Source organism: Apiospora phragmitis (assembly GCF_038363925.1).
Source record: "Apiospora phragmitis strain CBS 135458 chromosome Unknown utg000010l:1.0-9815664.0:1.0-9183399.0, whole genome shotgun sequence".
In the NCBI taxonomy this organism is placed as follows: Eukaryota; Fungi; Ascomycota; class Sordariomycetes; order Amphisphaeriales; family Apiosporaceae; genus Apiospora; species Apiospora phragmitis.
The window spans coordinates 675,182-692,460 of NW_027117409.1; the positions used below are offsets into that span (position 1 = coordinate 675,182).

At 53.8% G+C, this 17,279-nt stretch overlaps 4 protein-coding genes across 4 annotated transcripts; 1 reads left to right on the plus strand and 3 right to left on the minus strand.

The window, feature by feature from the left end:
• Window positions 1–1,025: 1,025 nt before the first annotated feature.
• On the minus strand, window positions 1,026–2,901 carry PG994_010015 (uncharacterized protein; the record flags this gene model as incomplete). Its single annotated transcript, XM_066861424.1, has 4 exons — window positions 1,026–1,484; window positions 1,523–1,981; window positions 2,045–2,410; window positions 2,440–2,901. The coding sequence occupies 4 exons, from the start codon at window positions 2,899–2,901 to the stop codon at window positions 1,026–1,028; spliced, it is 1,746 nt and encodes a 581-aa protein (XP_066710534.1).
• A 1,817-nt stretch (window positions 2,902–4,718) lies between these two features.
• Window positions 4,719–6,445, minus strand: PG994_010016 (glycoside hydrolase family 5 protein; the record flags this gene model as incomplete). The annotated part of the gene is made up of 5 exons (XM_066861425.1): window positions 4,719–5,375; window positions 5,430–6,043; window positions 6,099–6,195; window positions 6,267–6,308; window positions 6,380–6,445. The coding sequence occupies 5 exons, from the start codon at window positions 6,443–6,445 to the stop codon at window positions 4,719–4,721; spliced, it is 1,476 nt and encodes a 491-aa protein (XP_066710535.1).
• Window positions 6,446–7,905: 1,460 nt separating this feature from the next.
• PG994_010017 (uncharacterized protein) lies at window positions 7,906–9,084 on the plus strand (the record flags this gene model as incomplete). Its single annotated transcript, XM_066861426.1, has 2 exons — window positions 7,906–8,534; window positions 8,682–9,084. The coding sequence occupies 2 exons, from the start codon at window positions 7,906–7,908 to the stop codon at window positions 9,082–9,084; spliced, it is 1,032 nt and encodes a 343-aa protein (XP_066710536.1).
• A 2,098-nt stretch (window positions 9,085–11,182) lies between these two features.
• On the minus strand, window positions 11,183–13,755 carry PG994_010018 (uncharacterized protein; the record flags this gene model as incomplete). Its single annotated transcript, XM_066861427.1, has 3 exons — window positions 11,183–12,394; window positions 12,478–12,688; window positions 13,685–13,755. The coding sequence occupies 3 exons, from the start codon at window positions 13,753–13,755 to the stop codon at window positions 11,183–11,185; spliced, it is 1,494 nt and encodes a 497-aa protein (XP_066710537.1).
• Window positions 13,756–17,279: the final 3,524 nt, after the last annotated feature.

A 17,279-nucleotide genomic window follows, 5' to 3' on the forward strand; every position in this document is an offset into this window, starting at 1 on the left:
GCCCAATTGCACTGCTCCCCTGGCAAACAGAGTTACTTCGTCGTAGGAGCGAAATCGTGCTGCTCTACCCCAGATCGAACCTGGCGGATTGAGCATGGGACCTGCCTGTAAATTACAGTGCCCACCCCTCCGTAAAGCGCGTATCAATCATTTCAGTTGCCGTGTGCGCTGTCGTTTTCATTCCAAGACACAAGCGATGCACTGCATGACGGGACTCGTCATCACGGCATCCTCTGTACATCGGTGGTTTTGTCCGTCGCCTGAGACAACTCAGATTGATTGGGGGATGACTGTCTATATCTCAGTTGCAGATAGAATAACAGAGGCTTAGCCAAAATAACAGGTTTTTAGGTTGAACCCCGGACTCTCAATTTCGTATTCCTGCTTCCTCTGGAGTCTTACTGGGCTCGTTAAGGTTATACGAGTGTTTGAGGGGCATAGCTCAACTATAAAACAGTTAAGGACTTGGAGGATGCTTACTTGCGCAAGCATCGACCCAAGGGTAAACGCTCCTAGATTGTGAGATACGTAGCAAACAAAAATTGTTAACAAAAGCAAAAAGAGATATGCTGCACTAGCCGCGAATCGAACGCGGGGCCCATCGATGGCAACGATGGATTTTACCACTAAACCACTAGTGCCTAAAGTGACGCCGGTTCATGATGTCAAATTTCTATCTAAACGTAATTATAAAGTCTACTTAGCCCAAAGAATACTATGTAAAGAAAAATAATTCTAATCAAAGCTCTATCTATGTCTTCTATACGGACAAGCGAATTCGGCCAGGGAAGTTCTGAAGCAATACACCGTGCATAACCAAATATTCATTATAATGCTTCTCATTGTCTCATTCCCATATTCTAGGTACGCTCATGCTCTAACGCGACGACGTACCGCTTCGTCACACCAGCAGGATAAAGGGGGTTCTCTCTCTATCTCTCTCCCCCCTTGCTCTCATCAGCCCACCTCATATCCGTCCCTTCAGTACCCAGGAAGCCCATCCATCATCACAGACCTGCTCTTCTCTATAGCGGAATACTCCGCAGTCGATCCACCAAGATAGCCAACTCCATCTTCTCCCCCTCCCCCAAAAGCTCGGGGCCGCCCTGCTGCTGCAACTTCTCCGCGCCGCTCACCAGCGGGTCCAAGAACCGCTCCTCCACCGCGGCGCCCATGCCGGACGGCACCACGCCCTGGAGCGGCCCGCCGGACGAGAACAGGAAATAGCCGAAATTGGCCACCTGCGAGAGGAAGATGTTGTTCTGCGCCCAGTACTCCGCCAGCGCGTCTTGGTCCATCTCCTTCAGCTCCTGCATATCCGGGAAGATGAAGTACTGGAGGTGGTCGAGCACGTCGGGACCCGTGAACGAATTCGGGCTGCTGGCGCCTTCCTTGTTGGCAGCGAGGAGTTCTTCCTTCAACCAGGTCACGGCCACGGCCTTGAGCGAGGCAAACATGCAGTTCTCCAGCAGGTCTTCGAGAATCTCCAAGCGGTTATGGTCATCCGGGTCCGAATGAAGACGATGCCCGCATAAGTTGTCGCAGCATTCCGCACGTGGAGATCCGGGTGGAAGACGCTGACGAGCGTGAGGCTGTGGTGGTAGGCCATGAACTTGGTTTCTTGGGTTGCCGAGACGCGCTTCATATGATTCAGATCCAGTCCCACGGTCAAAAGCGCATCGGCAATTCCAGGGTTCTGGACAATTCCGGTTTGCGCGTCCGAGCCGAGGAACCGTTCCAGTAGCGTCGCATGCTCGGGGAAGAGGTGCATCTCGGGTGATGGGTGGTTGGCCTCGAACACCTCGGCCGAAAAGATCCAGTATGCTATCAAGGATACGGCGCCGCCAGGCGATAACTTGATTTCATCGGCTGAGTTAAAGTCTTCGAAATTCGCCAGAGGGTCGAAACCACTGGCCCTTTCGTATATGCTCTTGACGAAAGATTGAGAACAGTCGTCAACCCCCAAATCGCGTAGTATTGACTGTGTTTGCCTTGATTAGCCAGGTCTCATGAAGCATCCGACTCCTATCATGTTTGAACTTACGACGAACTGACCGACCACGGAATCTCTCTGTTGTAGCGTATCGTCCTCGGTGTACTTCTGCGTCATGGTCTTCCTGCCCGGAACGTTCTTGGCAGGGTAGTACTTCTCCAAGAGGCGGGTGGACCATTGCATCTCATGCGCGTTGATGTACCTCTGCAGTATACACGTGACAAAGGCCTGCAGAAGTTTCGCCTGCATCATCTCCTCGGTCGGATCCTCCTGCTCGGCCTCGGGGTCCGGGGCATTCTTGGAGGCGTCGCCGTCCTGATCCGGGTCGGCAACGTTGATGCTGGACTTCCGGTTGGGCAGCGGCGGCCGCTTGCGCCCGGACAGCGAGCGGACCAGGTTGATGACGGACGCCGTCATCTCGGGCGTCGGCCGGTAGGCCTCGTGACCTTGACCAGCGACGAGCCCAGGAACCGCGACGGGTACTTGGTCTTGATGCGCCGGTGTAGGATGGCCAGCATGCCGAGCAGTGTGATGAACCGGGCCGCGACGTCCTTCGGCGACTGCTCGGCCGCGGCCTCGTCGGCCTGAGCCAGCAGGGCGCCCTCGTCCCCTGATTCCTCGCTCAGCTGCTCCAGCGCCTCCATGACCTTGATCATGACCTCGCGGGGGTTGCCTAGCCGCGCGACCGTTTCCAGACATGTTTCGGCGCCCGGGATGCGCAGCAGGATCTGGACCAGGTCCCAGCCAATCTCCTGGGTGAGTTGAGGGTCTTTCTCCAAGACCTCGTTTACGGTGGGCAGGACCTCGGGCGAGGTGACATTGTACTGCAGGATGGTGAGGTAGGTGAAGCGGTCCTTCTCCTTAGCGCCCTCGCGGATGGCAGTGATGGCCTCAGACAGCTCGGGCATGGTGTCAACGGGAGCTGATAGCGCCTTTGGGAATGAAACAAATCAAATAGAGAATCACAATGTTACCTAATCGGATGATGTAGGTATAGATACAAGAGTCATGGGATGATATTGTATACTTGGGGGGGTGAGAAAGGAGGATGAACAATGAGTCGAAACGAGTGTCTTGGCAGCGGTGGGTTTGGAGGTTTACTTGGGAAGGTGAGGTGACGTGTGTGGTGACAGGCAGACGACCCGATTGATGAGATTGGAATGGTTGAGCTTTTCTTGGGTCTTGGGTCCCGGCCTGGCTGAATGAGGGGCACTGCGCTGGAACTGCCCATCCACCCATCCACCCACCACAAGTATAGCCGCAACTGGCCTACTCTTCTAGCGTACATAGTCGTCAGTTAGCATGCGCTTTAGGGGGGGCTACAAGGTTCCGTTCAAGGCTACAGCAGGTTGATTGCTTGCCTTGCACTCTGCTTACTGCTTCAGTGCATCTTGGGTAGAATTGACTGCATTGTTCCAGGGATGTCTCTCTACCCCACCATCTATTGCGGGGCAACCTCATATCGCCTATTCTAGAAATATTTCAAGATTGATAGAAAGTTCATGATTGTAGGGAAAGCATGCAGTTATGAACGACATCAGCTCTCGAATATGATAGATTCGATAGGCAGACTCCCTGGGACAACGTGGCATATGCCATTTGAAAGCCCGCAACTTGTCGAGTGCTTTCTACAGCTATCTCAATGGCACTTACATCTATATTCGTAGATATATCGAAAGAACAGTGCCTTTTAAACATATTGTATTCTCATCTGACTTCCGAAAGATGTGCCCATCCGCCGCCCAACAACATCCTCGCCCGTTCCTCTTTATCAGATGCTGCCGGCAGTCAACCCCCCTGACCCCTGTCACCAACGCGTCTCATCAATATGCACCACTATTCTCTGAGCCGACCACCCCTGGCAAACCGCATATATCTGAAGAAGTAGCCGCGAGATGTAGTAGCGCTTTCAACAACATGCATAGCCGAGCAAGCCCAGTCAGCAGCGGCGGCGGCGAGAGTGCTTTCTTTTTCTGCCTCTTCCTCTTGCTCTCTCTCTCGCGGTCACAGAATGGGCAAAACGAAGCTGATGTGGAAACAATAAAGTTCTCTCGGATATATATCTGGCAGCAGTCGTGGAATGGGAGTCGAGTGAAAATGGGTTGTTTCATTTGTATAGAAGAATCCAAAAGGCCATATATAGTTCCTGAATATCGTGGCCGAGCCCCCTTTCGACTACCTACATCTTCGCAGGGCAGTCCAATCTTAGCGCAGGCGCTGAAGCAGCCCGAGTTTGTCGTGCTGGGCCCGAATAGGACTCAGCAACGATGAGAAGGTAGGTACATATGCCTACTCCTCGTAGTAATAGATAATAATAGAAGGCTTATGCGGCGTATCAATAGTATGCCCAGCCCAGCCCTAGTCCAGCGTGATTCTGGCCTTAGGACGTTTGCCGCGAATTGCTGCCACGCAGTTTCGTGCAACTCCAATCTGGAGAACATGCAACCGGGATAGTGTTGCCTGATGAGAGGCACCAGAAGCCGAAGGATCCAGAAAAGGCTGCGTCCCGCAGAAGGGTTCCCTATATCAGCTTCACCCGGGCGTATAGTCTACGGGACCCGTTCCATCAAGGTCAGAGGTGTCATCACCGATACGCGCAAAGTCAAAACGCTGCCTATTTTAGCCACTCAAGCAAAATGACATCCCAAAAATATAAACACAGAAGTAATAACGACACACACACATCCGAATTGTAGATTCAGACTTTTGACGATGCAATTTCCTACTATAAGAGCATAGCGACGAGCGTTCCGATAAACACCAGTCCGCAAGCCGCTGCTTTACCTGCCGCCGCCGCCGCCCCCGAAGCCACCGGCCCTGCCCCAGGAGTCCCAGGCGTCCCCGAAGCCTTGGGCAACGTCGTCTGCAGCGAAGACGAGCCCAGCGGGTTGATCGCGTACGGGTGGAAGGTCGGGCTCGGCATCTCGGGCGGCGCGCCGGTCGCGCTGAACAGCCTCGTCATGGTCGTCATCTCGGACACCGGCGTCGTGATGAACATCTCCGTGTCCGAGCCGATGGGCCGCGTGCTGAACTTGGAGACGACCGTGGGCGCGGCCGTCAGCAGGGGTATCGTCACCATGTCCCCGGTCGGCGTGACCAGCGAAGGCGGCAGCACCATGGTGCTGGACGACGAGAGGGAGGTCGGCTGCTGCACGGACGGTTTTTGGGGCGTGCCGATGGTGCTGTTGGAGAAGTTCTTCCACGGCGCCATGATACACTGCATCATCAGCTGGTTGTCCACCAATTTGCCATTCTGCTTCGTGGGCGTCAGGCCAAGCACATAGGACGCATCGAAGCTTCCGGCCGCCCATCCGACGAAACCCGCGAAAACATCCGAGTTGGCGTTGATGAAGTTGTTTTGCGAACAGAAAGCTTTCAGACACTAGAGCGCACAGTCAGCAAAGAAAGATGTCGACAGTTCACATGATACCCTTACCGATGCTGCGCTTGATGCGCCGCTTTCGCTCACCAAGCCCTTCCTGCCGCTCGCGCGGAGGAAATTGGCAACAGTCTTGAAATCCTCGACGTTGTCGGTAACGCACTCTTTATGGGTTCCCGAGTTGTCCTCGTCGAGGTACTTGTGGATGTCGAGCACCAAGTTGTCGGTAGTACCATCGGGATTTTGGATTCTCATCAAAGCGGCCGCAGAGCCACTCGAGACCAGCGTCGCCGCGCTATCGAAATTCGTTCCGGGTAGCAGGATCATCTGCGACGTGGCTCCGGCTTGTCGAATCGCATTGACCACCTTTTGGCACGTTTGGGCCCAGATATTGATGTCGAGATCGTGGGGTTCGTTCATGATCTCAAAGGCGACCTTGTCGTTGGCTGCGTATTTGGTCGCCAGTTGGGTCCAGAGGCTGACGAATTGGTCATCGGTTGGGCCGCCCTGCCCTATGACACCACCGTTCCATCGCGCAAAGTTGTGGATGTCGATCATGCAGTGAGCGCCGGTGCTTAAGCAAGACTGCACCATCTTGTCGTATTTCCCCATATTGTTGGCATCGAGATCGCCCCCGAGCTGGTTGTTGACAAGGAATTGCCAAGAGATAGCTTCATGAGGTCAGTTGACCAGAGTCCGAAAATAGCACACGAATGGGGGGCATACGAAGCCTCATCATGTTCATCCCAAGATCACCAACGAAATGTTTCATCTGGTCAGGGCCGTCGCCTGCCAACTGGACAGAGGATAGGGGACAAGTGCCCTAGAGGTTCGTCAGTGGGCCATGTCCTGTCCGCCTAGAGCGTATAATATGCAGAGTAGAGTGCAACTCACATCGATCTGACACCCAAAGTCACCGCCGGCAATTGCAACACCCTTCTTAACGTTAGCATCCTGGTGTGACACATGATGTCTATCAGTCATGCGAGATCTGCTGCTTAACCTACCAGATACTGCACCTTGGCCAGTGCAATGGGGGCCAAGCCCAGTAAAACGAAATTGTGGAACAACATGATCAACACGAATAGAGAAGAATAAAAACGGAACAAGGGCAAGAAACGAAGGGCAAACTCCAAAAAAGTGAAAATAAATGTCCTACTAGGAACACGAACGAATGTAAAGACGTTGGCCGACAGCAAACGGCATGAGGTGGAAAGGGAAATGGAGAGTATCAAAGCGAAAGCCCTCCAAGAGTCAGTCACTGATCTGATCAAAAAAGATGGGCTGAGCCTGGCCGGGCGTTCGTAGGTTAGGGCGTTGCGCTGCGAATATATTGAAATGAACCTTTCGTCCACCATTCCACTTCTTCTTCTTCTCTCTCTCTCTCTCCCCCATCACGGAGCATGGGCATTGGGCATGGACATGGCCATCTAAGCTTTTCGAGACCCGATGGGACGGGGTGGCCAATGAGAGGGGCGGAATGGCACGATGTTGCTTGGCTGACAGGGGGTGTTCGCGGAACCTCAAACACGTCAAGTCTCAAGCTCCGCCTGGTTCGGGCCAATCCCCCCTGCCCAGCCAGAAGACGAGGGAAAGCCAGCTTAGGACGAGCCGCGGCGCCGGCTGTGCCTCGGGGCTAGGCCGACTTCGCTTTAGGCTGGCGGTCAGATATGGAACGATCCGAACTGTCCGCCGTGCGCGACCTGTCTATCCACTCTCCTCCTCATTAAACTCATCCCACCGATCTGGGTTGGGCTGGGCTCCGGCGTGGTGTGCTAAGCAAGTTGGATTACCTAGCGCTGGTGAGAGAGGGAGTCTGGCCTTTGGCCTTTTCGAGCTCCTAATTGATACGAAAGGGGGCTGAGTGCTGGGTGGGTTACTGAAGGACCAGGAGAGGATTTGCGTCTTTCTGGGCGAAATACTACGTTGATGCTAGTCGGAGGGCCTGGAAGTCTGGGACTTTTGCATTGGCCGATGTGTCAAGGATGCTAAAGTGGTTGGCTGCATTTCTGCACTGCATGAACCTCCCAAGCCACACAGGGTCCCATTTTAATTTATCAGCCACATGTTGGCCGGTTCGTTGGGGCGAGAACTTTTGGTGCCTTCGAATCATGTTAACCATTAGGTGATCGATACATAACATCTGCTTCCATGTTTTCAATGCAGTCTGGGTAGCATCACCAATCTTGGAGATTCAGGCATCTCAAATATCGAGAAGAAGAAAGCGAAATCATCAATCTACTACGGCTCTACACCAGGATTTTCCCGGCTCTAAAAGAAGAAACAAAACCCGCACCCAGTAAATTCACCATCGGAACTCGTTCACCTGGGAGGATCCCAGGTGAGGAGCCAGGCCAGGTCCTAAGTTTAGAGCCATTGGCGATCCGCCCACACTCGCTCCTTTTGCTCCACCGCGATTTGATACAACTCAACTTACACCACCACCCACCGGCTAGTCCGTACATAGCCAAGCCTCCGCACGCACTCTCGTACCAATTTGCCAGCGCCCACCAGTCGGCAAGGAAAGTTCAAGATGCTGCGCTGGTGGCTGGCCCAAAAGCTGCCGTCGCGCCTCTTCGCCCGGCGCCGGTACGGCACCTACGGCTCCTACTCTTCGGGGGACCCATACCGCCTGCCGCCCGTCCGCGTCCTGGGCCCGACCATCTGGTGCACCACGGCCATCGGCGCGACCTACCTGGGCTGCGCGGCGTACGAGGTGTACAGCGACGTCCAGGAGGTCCAAAGGGGCCGTTCCCGCGCCGGCTGGCTGTCGTCGTCCTCGTCGTCGTCCATGACCTTCGAGCAGCTCGAAGCCGAGCGGACCTTGACGCACGTGCGATGCTCATATTGGCACCAAAACCGTCAACAACAACAATCGCGACGGGTCATGGGCATGGAGGTGTGGCAGCCCGAATGGCTCACCGACTCCAGCGCCGTCGTCCGCGCGGCCATCTGCACCAACGCCGGCATCTACGCCATTAACAACCTCTTGCCCTGGACGTGGGATTATTTCGCCCACGTCGCCGCCTCGCCCCTGAACTACACCCTCTTCACCTCCATGTTTGGGCACCTGGGTCTCCTGCATCTCGGGTTCAACATGTATGCCCTGACGCAGTTCGCTCCTCCTGTGCAGCAGAACCGGATATTCCAGGGAAGCAACAGGTAAGTCAACCATATATTCGTATCTCGTTTACCTCTTCTTTCAGCTGCTGCAATCAATATTAACGAGGCCTTGCCCCCAGACATTCACTTTTATCATCCTTCGTATTCATAGATGTCCTCGCAACTAATACCAATGTGTCGTCACAGCCACTTCGCCGCCTTCTACCTCGGCTCCGGCCTCGCCGCCAGCCTGGGCCACCACCTCTCCACCGTCTGGCCCAACCGGGTGGGCCGGATCAGCGCCGGCCTAGGCGCGAGCAGCTCCATCATGGCCATCCTGGCCTCGTTCGCCATGACGAACCCGCACGCCGAGATCGGCATCATGTTCGTCCCGGGGAGCCTGCCCGCGCAGCAGGCCCTGATGGCCCTGACCGCGTTCGAGCTGTACGGCCTCTTCTTTGGTATCCCCTTCATGCCCCTCCTCCACGCGGGCCACCTCACGGGGCTCGCGGTCGGCGCCGCCTATGTGCAGTTCGACGGCCGGAAGCGGCTGTGGATCCCGGCGCGGCGGTTGGCGTTTTACTCGTTGCGGCGGTTCAAGATGATATGATAAAGGTAGGCGGCGCGCGGCGCGTGGACTCCCAAGATGGAGAGAGAGGCGGGGCCCTGAGTAAGGGTAAGCTGCGGGTCATGGCCCCAGATATTTCCTTCCCAAACAGAAATGGCAAAGTGCCTATGTTCAGCGTCACTTTCGCGCGGGATGCGGGCGTTGTCAGGCACGAAGTAATCAGGAGATGATGCTTCTAGATATATTTTGTTTCGTTTAAGAAGATAGATACTCCCTCAATCATTATCAATGTGTCAACATTCTGGATGCACAATAAATACCTACCTACCAAATTAGTGCGGGCTTCTCACACCGGAAGGCACTCAGGGTCACGGTACCGGCAGTTTCGAGAGGATCATCATAGTCGCTGGACTCGGCGACCTCGTGCAAAGAGATGAAGGAATGGCCCGAAAGATATGAACTTCATAAGGGGGTGTAAGAGGGACTAGAGCGAAACACCAGTGCCATCAAACCCCCCATTAAAGAAGCATACCACCATCTTACGTTGTTGGCAACTAAGGCCCCCCTCTAAGCAGATTACTTACAACTTGCCGGTGCTGAGGTTGGTATTCACTCCTGCTACTGCCCCAGCCTACCATCCTCGCCGTCAGTTGAGGAAGCGAAGCAACAGAATCCCGCTCAAGCTTGTTCTTTCCCCCTCTCGGGAATAGATAAATAAACACCTGCGACCGGGACGAACCATACCACTTCATCTCATACGAGGTGGTTCTCAGTAGGTACGTAGTTTAGTAGACACCATCCCTCTCGGGGTCCCACACACTGCCGGCCCTTTCTTCCGTTGCCTGTCTCGACCCCATCGCCCAGCCGCGCGCTGGGTCCCACCCGGACCTGCTCCGCGCCTCCACCCACACATACATCTAGAGAGGAGGGGCACACGCACACGCACACACAAGAACCAAGAATACAAACTTATTTTGTTGACAGCGGAGGCCATGGGCTGATGCACCCTTTCTCTCTTCGACATGTGCAGAAGGGGGAGCGGACGATTGGAGGCAGGTTTCGTTGAAGCACCCCAGATTCGTATGATCCGGAATCAGACACCCACTCCTTGGTATAACTAACATGCATTATAACTAGGCGTGATCACGAAAAAGACAAGGCAAAAAGGAGGCAATCAGGTTTTAACAAAAAAACGTATTTGGTATATGATAGTCTAATGGCGCTGCTGTGCTGTTTCGCTACAGTCTAAAGTTGGTTGGTATGTGTAGGTTGTGTCGTGATCGTCGACCCAATGATACTCGTATATATCCATCCATTCCCATCCTATTCCTATCCCATTCCTATCCCGTCCTTTTCCCATCATCGCAGTTCCTGTATCCTTATCTTCGTAACCGTAGTGATTGTAATGTAATACCCTAGGCGATGAAGAAACATGTTCCCATCCCTGGTTCTGTAGTTTATTATTCGTGCAAGGCACCCTCCTGTTCTTAGGGAAGATCCAACATTGGGAATGGCTATCCAATTCTTGTTTGGAGATCACCCTTAATATTGGTTGCCATGGTCTGGACTCGCCATGCCACCGGTCCCCGGAGTTCTACCAAGGAATCATCGATTGCACTCGTTTCTGTGGTTGCGATGCAGTGAGAGCTTGTCGAAGGCGGCGGCGGCGGGATTGTGAAGCCCACAAAGCTGTGTCGTCGAATGTGTCATTTCTTTGCGAATGACGACGACAAGCCAGATTGGCCGTGCAATGACGCATCGACTGCAGTACGTGTCGAGCTGGAAGTCGTCCCAAACGTCATCGCCAGCGTGTGGTGCGATGCAGTTAAGATAATAGCAATGGTATGTATAGTCGGCTCGTACGGGCAAGTCTGACATCCTGTGTTATCTTAACTGCGACGACTTGGGCTAGTACTCGAGACACCACACAGTGATGCGTCGAGTAGAAGATTAGCCCCACCTCTCTCAAAGAGATGAGTGGTTGGTAAAAAGGCAAAGAGATTCTTCTAATTGATCTCATCGTTTACTCTCGCGCGCGGATAATGTCCGCCATCCACCCGCATCGCTCGAGAGGTCGTCCAAGCCGGCATCGATCGTCGGTAGTCCGAGCAGCGTCGTGTTGTTACACATAGGCAACCCGTTATCGCTGCGGACGAGGAACTGGGGGCGACTCCGTCGTCGACAGGCCGGCCGCCGTCTGCGTCGCCACCGAGGCGTCCCGGTGGTGTTTCTGCCCCGCCTCGGCAGTCGTCTGCGGCGGGAGGCTGTAGCCCGCGAAAGGCTGCGCCTTGCCGAGCTGCTTCTCGTCTTCGCGCGAGAGGCGTCGGTCGTCTTCATCCTCCTCCTCCTCATCGTCGTCTTCGTCGTTGTCTCCTCCAAAGTACGATGAGCTGCTAGCGGCTCGGGAGCTGGGGGAGCTGCGCGAGATGCTCGAGGTTGCTGAGAATGGTGTCGTTGATATATTAGATGAGCTCGAGGACAAGGAGAACCGGGATTTGGGGATGTGCAGCTTGAAAGCTGAAGAGTGGCGGGCAGCTGTGTGCTCTGAACGGGTCTCTGCTGCAGCTGGCCCCTGATGCGGCACAATGGTATCGGACGAAGTGTTCACACATGACGTTAGGGAGGGTGAGGAGAAGCTGCGTAGGAAAGGGGGAGGCGACAGCAGCGTGCTGGGTGCCACCTCGGCAGCAGCGTGACTAGCAAAGTTGTCGTCGTCCTCGTTCTCTTCCATGATCTGTTCGGGGATGGAAAGACCCGGGTTGGACTCGACGGGAGGCGTAGTGACGACGGGCTTGTCGTCGGAGAGAAACCTCCGGAGCGCTTCGGGCGACATCTCGCGTGACCGGCTGCTACCTGAGGGTGTCGTGCTCCGCGTGTTACGCTCGGATGGGTAGCTCTGGCTACTGTGGTTGCTATGACAACTCTTCACCGAGGCCATATCATCAGTATCGCTGTGGACGGCAGCGCCCTTGCTGCGGTCAGCACTGCTACCACGGTTGGATGGCTTCAGGCCGAATAGTCGTCGCGCCGAGACCCAGCGGGGTGTGGGCGACTGGGAGCGTGAAGGCCTTTGGATTTGCAACGCGTCTGATGGCGACGAGCTGACGAGGCTTCTGGCCATGCTGGGCGCCATGGGAGCCGCGGGTGCCGGGCGGGGAGATCTGAACTTGTCCATCGGGTTCATAGTCCTGTATTCGACTGCAGTGATGGAAGTCATAGAAGCACTCCTGTGGCGGGAAGGATGTTCAGTGGGAACGTCGAGGGTATTTACAGTCTGGCCCGGGAGATAGGGACAAGACGTGGTGCTGGGCATGGCAGGATCGTGTGTCTCAGTTGACCCGTCTATCTCGTACTGAGCGTGTTATTAGCCAGTTGCCCGCCAGACAGTATACAGTGCGTACGGGCGTATACGCGGGTGATTGGGTCTGAGCTTACGTAGTAGTAGTATGTCTGACCCATTCTGAGACCACCGGTTCGCTTGGGAGAAATGAAGCTCTGATCCCCATCACAGACGATGTCTCGAAAGGTGTGGCAGCCTCGCCATTGTCCTCGGGAACGGCGAGCGTCCCGCTCCATCTTATATGGGTTGGAGAAGTTGTCCAAGGATCCAAACAACTGGACGCCCTGGATGGACTGATGCGTGCGACTAATGCAAGGTCAGCAAAATGCGAGCTCCTAATGGGGTGGGAGGCGGGGGTGCCTGGATGTATGCGCCTAATGCAGGGTACAACGAAATCAAAATCAACGCGACATAGGGCTAAGGCTGCCTGCCAACCAACACCAAGACGTTGCATCCTTTCCACTGCTCACTCGGCAGTGGGTCGATCCAGGGTCAATGGAATCAATAGAAACAATAGAAACAATAAAAACAACACCGCCAGAAACATTCGTAAGCTGCAGGGCCCATCCCTCCCATCCTTCTCCAACTCCAACCACCATCCCCTCCCATGCCATCCCATCCGCGAACTTACTTACTTGGCCGGATGCGGCGCAAGTCAGGATGGGCCGGGTACGTGGTGGCGGGCTGCACAACTTTGGACAGGGGGCAACTTGCTCCAATGGAAGACTACCAGGTTCCCGACCGGCATGACCGGGGCTAATTTGCTCAGTCATAATAGGCTGTACGAGATAATAGCCACGCTGAGTATTGAATGAACCATTGACCGGGAATGATGGTCATTGGACTTGTTTTTCTTCTCACATGTCCAATCCTTGAGGAAATTGCCTGTGCTGCTCATCCGGGAAATTGGTAAGGCTGATGGATATCGAGAGCAAGAATGCAATGAATATTCAATGCCGGCGCCAGGGTGCTCTCTGCTGGCCCAATGGGGAGAATCTGACCCTTGGCAATATCTCTCCCTTGCGCAGATTACGCATCAAGAAGGGGAAATGCTGAGCTGGAAGTAATAAGACAAGGCCTGTCTCGTACGGACACGGACGGGGCACGGCTGATGCGAGCCCTATGCCCGAGCTGTCGGGTTGGGGAGGGGGAACTAAAGCGGAATAGGGAACTGGAACGGGAAGGGCAAGGCAATAATGACGAGTAAGAGGCGCTCGGCTCCAGAATAAGAAAACGCCCGCTAATCAAAGGAACCGGATAAAGCAGGTAAACAGACGGGAAACACGAATGCGTGAGACTCACAGCAGAAATGTAAAGAGGGTAGTCGAGGGATCCTCCATGGTCGCCGAGGGTTGGGATCGAGATTCGCCCATATTTGAAGTCGAGACACGACCGTCCATGGCCCAAGATAATGGCAGGGTGTCTTGACGCTATTCCAGGGTTGATAACCAAATTTAGGTAGCCGCGCAGTTTGTTGCACTCTTCTTGCAGCTTGGTCAGATCCGACTTAATAATGAAACACGTTGGCCCTCACTGCCGGCATGTTTCAGCAGACGCAGTACCCAATCAGTTGGTGACTCGCGGTTCTAATTGTAGTTTCGAGGAATACCAAAATGCAACTGCACTGAACCAATAATTTGTCGTGTCCGGGAGCGCCGTGATCCTCCTTGGGCGTGATGGCGAGGTATTTGGTGTTTTGTGCCAATTCGTGTATAAGTCCCGAATGCGCTTATGCTGACGGGTTGGCGCTTACCGGCAGGAAGCGAGCGAACGAGCTGGTGCAGGGTCTCCCGAATGGGAAAACGCACTGCACACGGGGGATGGCGGATCGGATTCCTTATGTCAATTCAGTCTCAGCGTAATCTGGCGAATCGTCGCAAAAAGTCCCGAGAAGTGCCCTCCCGTGGAACGATGATTGACGATGGTGGTGACGATAATAGCGCTGACGAGAGTTCGGTTTGAGGAGGGAAAGCCGTAAAGTGTAATAGATAGGCGCAAAACGTTCTTTTTGATCAATATTTGCAAGGGAACGAAGGGGGGTAAGGCCGGCCTTCCCATGGAACTAGTAGTAAGAAGCTGAAATCCTCGCGAGGGCTGAATGTCGATTTTTTGCTGACGCCTAAAATTATATCGTCAAGATAGAGGAGGAGCTATGCTAGTCCAGGAGAAGAGATTCAACGCCAAGACTCCGATGGTTCCTGTCAAGGGAAGCCAAAAGTCGCTGGAGACGGTCCCAGTGAGGCGTGGGATTGGCTGTGGGTGACGATGGGCCCGCTAGGTTAGCTCCTGGGAGGCTTAGGTCGGGTGGGAAATAGTCGACACTTTTCGACACAAACGTTCAAGAGATCCCAGTTATTTCGTGGTGGGTCATGTTTGAGAGTGAAGCTAAGCTAGATGAGCTGGGAACGGCGTGTAAATGCCGCCAATTCTGTTCCGGGGACGGAGACGAGGGCAGGGCAAGGCAGGGCAAGGCAAGGCAAGGCAAGGCAAGGCAAGGCAAGAGAGAGAGTCAATCATCAAATATCATCGGCTGAGATCGTGAAACTATTGTGGCATTGCATTATCGGGACTAGAAGAAGAAAAGAACAAGGCCTGTGTGGATCTCGAACAAGATCTTGGAAACGATGAAGGACTGGCAGAAGAAAAGAAGGTTGGCCGGGCAGTATGCAACATATTAATCCAATGTGGTGGTTACTGGGCATCTACGATTCTACTGCTGACTGCTACCTATAGTAGTAGTACATCTTCCCAGCTAATACCTGCTTCTGGGGAACAGAGAGGCAAGAGGTCCGAAGCAAGTCGTAGCAATGACGACAATGCTCTCGAGGTCTGCGCAACTAGTGTGGACGGAATCCTCCAACCATGGGCTAAGACGACGAGGAACGATCTGCGCAGGGACCGGCGAATGGAGTCACGGCAGCACGGCTTTCTCAAACACACCTCCAGAATAGCAGACGGGATTCGTCGATGCCGCCAGAAGGACTACTGCAGACAGACGATAGAGCAGCTTATAACCTGCAAAATCAAATATGTTACTGGATCTGTATGCACTCTGTGAATATCCTACGTCAATAGGTAGCATGCATCTCCCAGCTTCAAGGACTTGCATACCTTGCGCAGAAGTATATGTAGGTCAGCTGTGCTGGTGATACATACATCATTGATGTGTACACCAATCTCACCCTCTGCGTCTTCTGCGTGACCTTGTGCATCGCCGAGCCGTCACAGCGTGGTAACCACACAATCAAGAGGAGGGCGAGAGAAACCTAGCACCTAGAGAGGTCAAGAGAGAGACTGGTAACAATCGCAAGCGTTTCGCTGCATCATTGATACCGTGAGAGCCAATCAATGGCATGTTCACCCACCCATCAACAGGCACCATGCCGAGAGTCAGGTTCATTTCACTCTGCAAGTCGGCGGTCGCCAGTTCTAACCAATGGTGGCATCAACCAGGCACAGAGCTCCCAAGCGGGAACATTTTTAGAAAGAGAGAGAAAAAACGTGGTGGATTGATCGGCAGTGGATTGGTAATGGACAGGGCCAATCACAGACGGCAGGGCCTGTTACTCCCAGCGAGATTACACTGCTAGAAGCGAGGACAATTGATTGATTGATGATTTGAACCCGTCTGTGCGCAATAACTCTCTCCCCTTTGCAATTCGGTTTTAAATCAGTCTTCGCTTATTTCTCATGATCAATACCACGAGACCGACCCCCAGAGACAAAAGCAAACATGCAATCCTCGTCCTAGAAGCTGTGGCTTTGATGCTGTCTCAAACCCAGCGAGGTAGCCAGCCAACCAACATCAACAGATGACCAGAGCAACCGAGGTCTTCCAAGTCCACTACGACTTGACTACTGTACGCATGCGGGAACAGCTCATACCTTAGGTTAGCGCATCCTGTATCATGGGCAACCAGGAAACAGGGTTCTTGCAACTGGCTTCTTTCTTTCTTCCAGTATTATTGGAATACATTCGCCGTCGTCCCGTCCGTACCGTACGCCGTACGTGCTTGGCTTGGGAGAATAACCGGTTTTCTCGACAGTTCAGCCTCTCAACGCTAGCTCTCTAGTCTCCTCCAGCTTACAGGACGGGCGAGTGGATGAGACGGCTTCAACGGACATGAACACCACCACTAGCCACAGTGGAAACGGCGAAATGGCAGCAGGGTGGACAGCGGCAATTCAAAAGAACAATACCTACACCACCTGCCTGCATGTAAGTGAGGTATGTAGGTGAAGTGTGAACACCTCCGCACCTGCAGATTTACCATGCTCCCCCATCTCCCGGCAGCCGATGATTGGTTTGTTATATCTTCACATCACATTCATAATATTACAATGCATGTACCTTACATATCGCTACCACCAAAGAGCTCCAGCAACCAGTTGGAGAGCCACCATCTCTCTGTGAGTCTCCGTCTCTACATCTTCCATGGTCCATCGAAGTCGTTCCATCGACTAGCACACCTTCTACGGTATATTTGACCGAAGAGGAAACACATCTGGGCGATCTCCAATTTCCCGTGCTTGTGCATCTACGTAACCTCTCGAGACGGGGAAAAAAAGGTCTGCCCCAGTAGGTATGCATGTACTTTTGCAAAATTGTTTGCTGTCATCGCGCTAAGAAAGTATCTGGATGCAACGGCCGCATCTTCCGTCCATGGCTTGCTGCCAGCACCCACGATAAAGTTACATGAAAGGGATGACAGCCCAAGACAATTCGCCCAGGCGCCACCCAAACTGAAAAAGGACCTCGGACTTTTGGTGAAGGGGATACATAGGCTCGGTGTCAACTCTAATGATTGGTGTAAGAAGGACTGGCTGGCACAAGTGAAAACCGATCCTACCTAGGTGGTAATATCAAGGACCTTCAGATCATCGTACGGCGAACAGA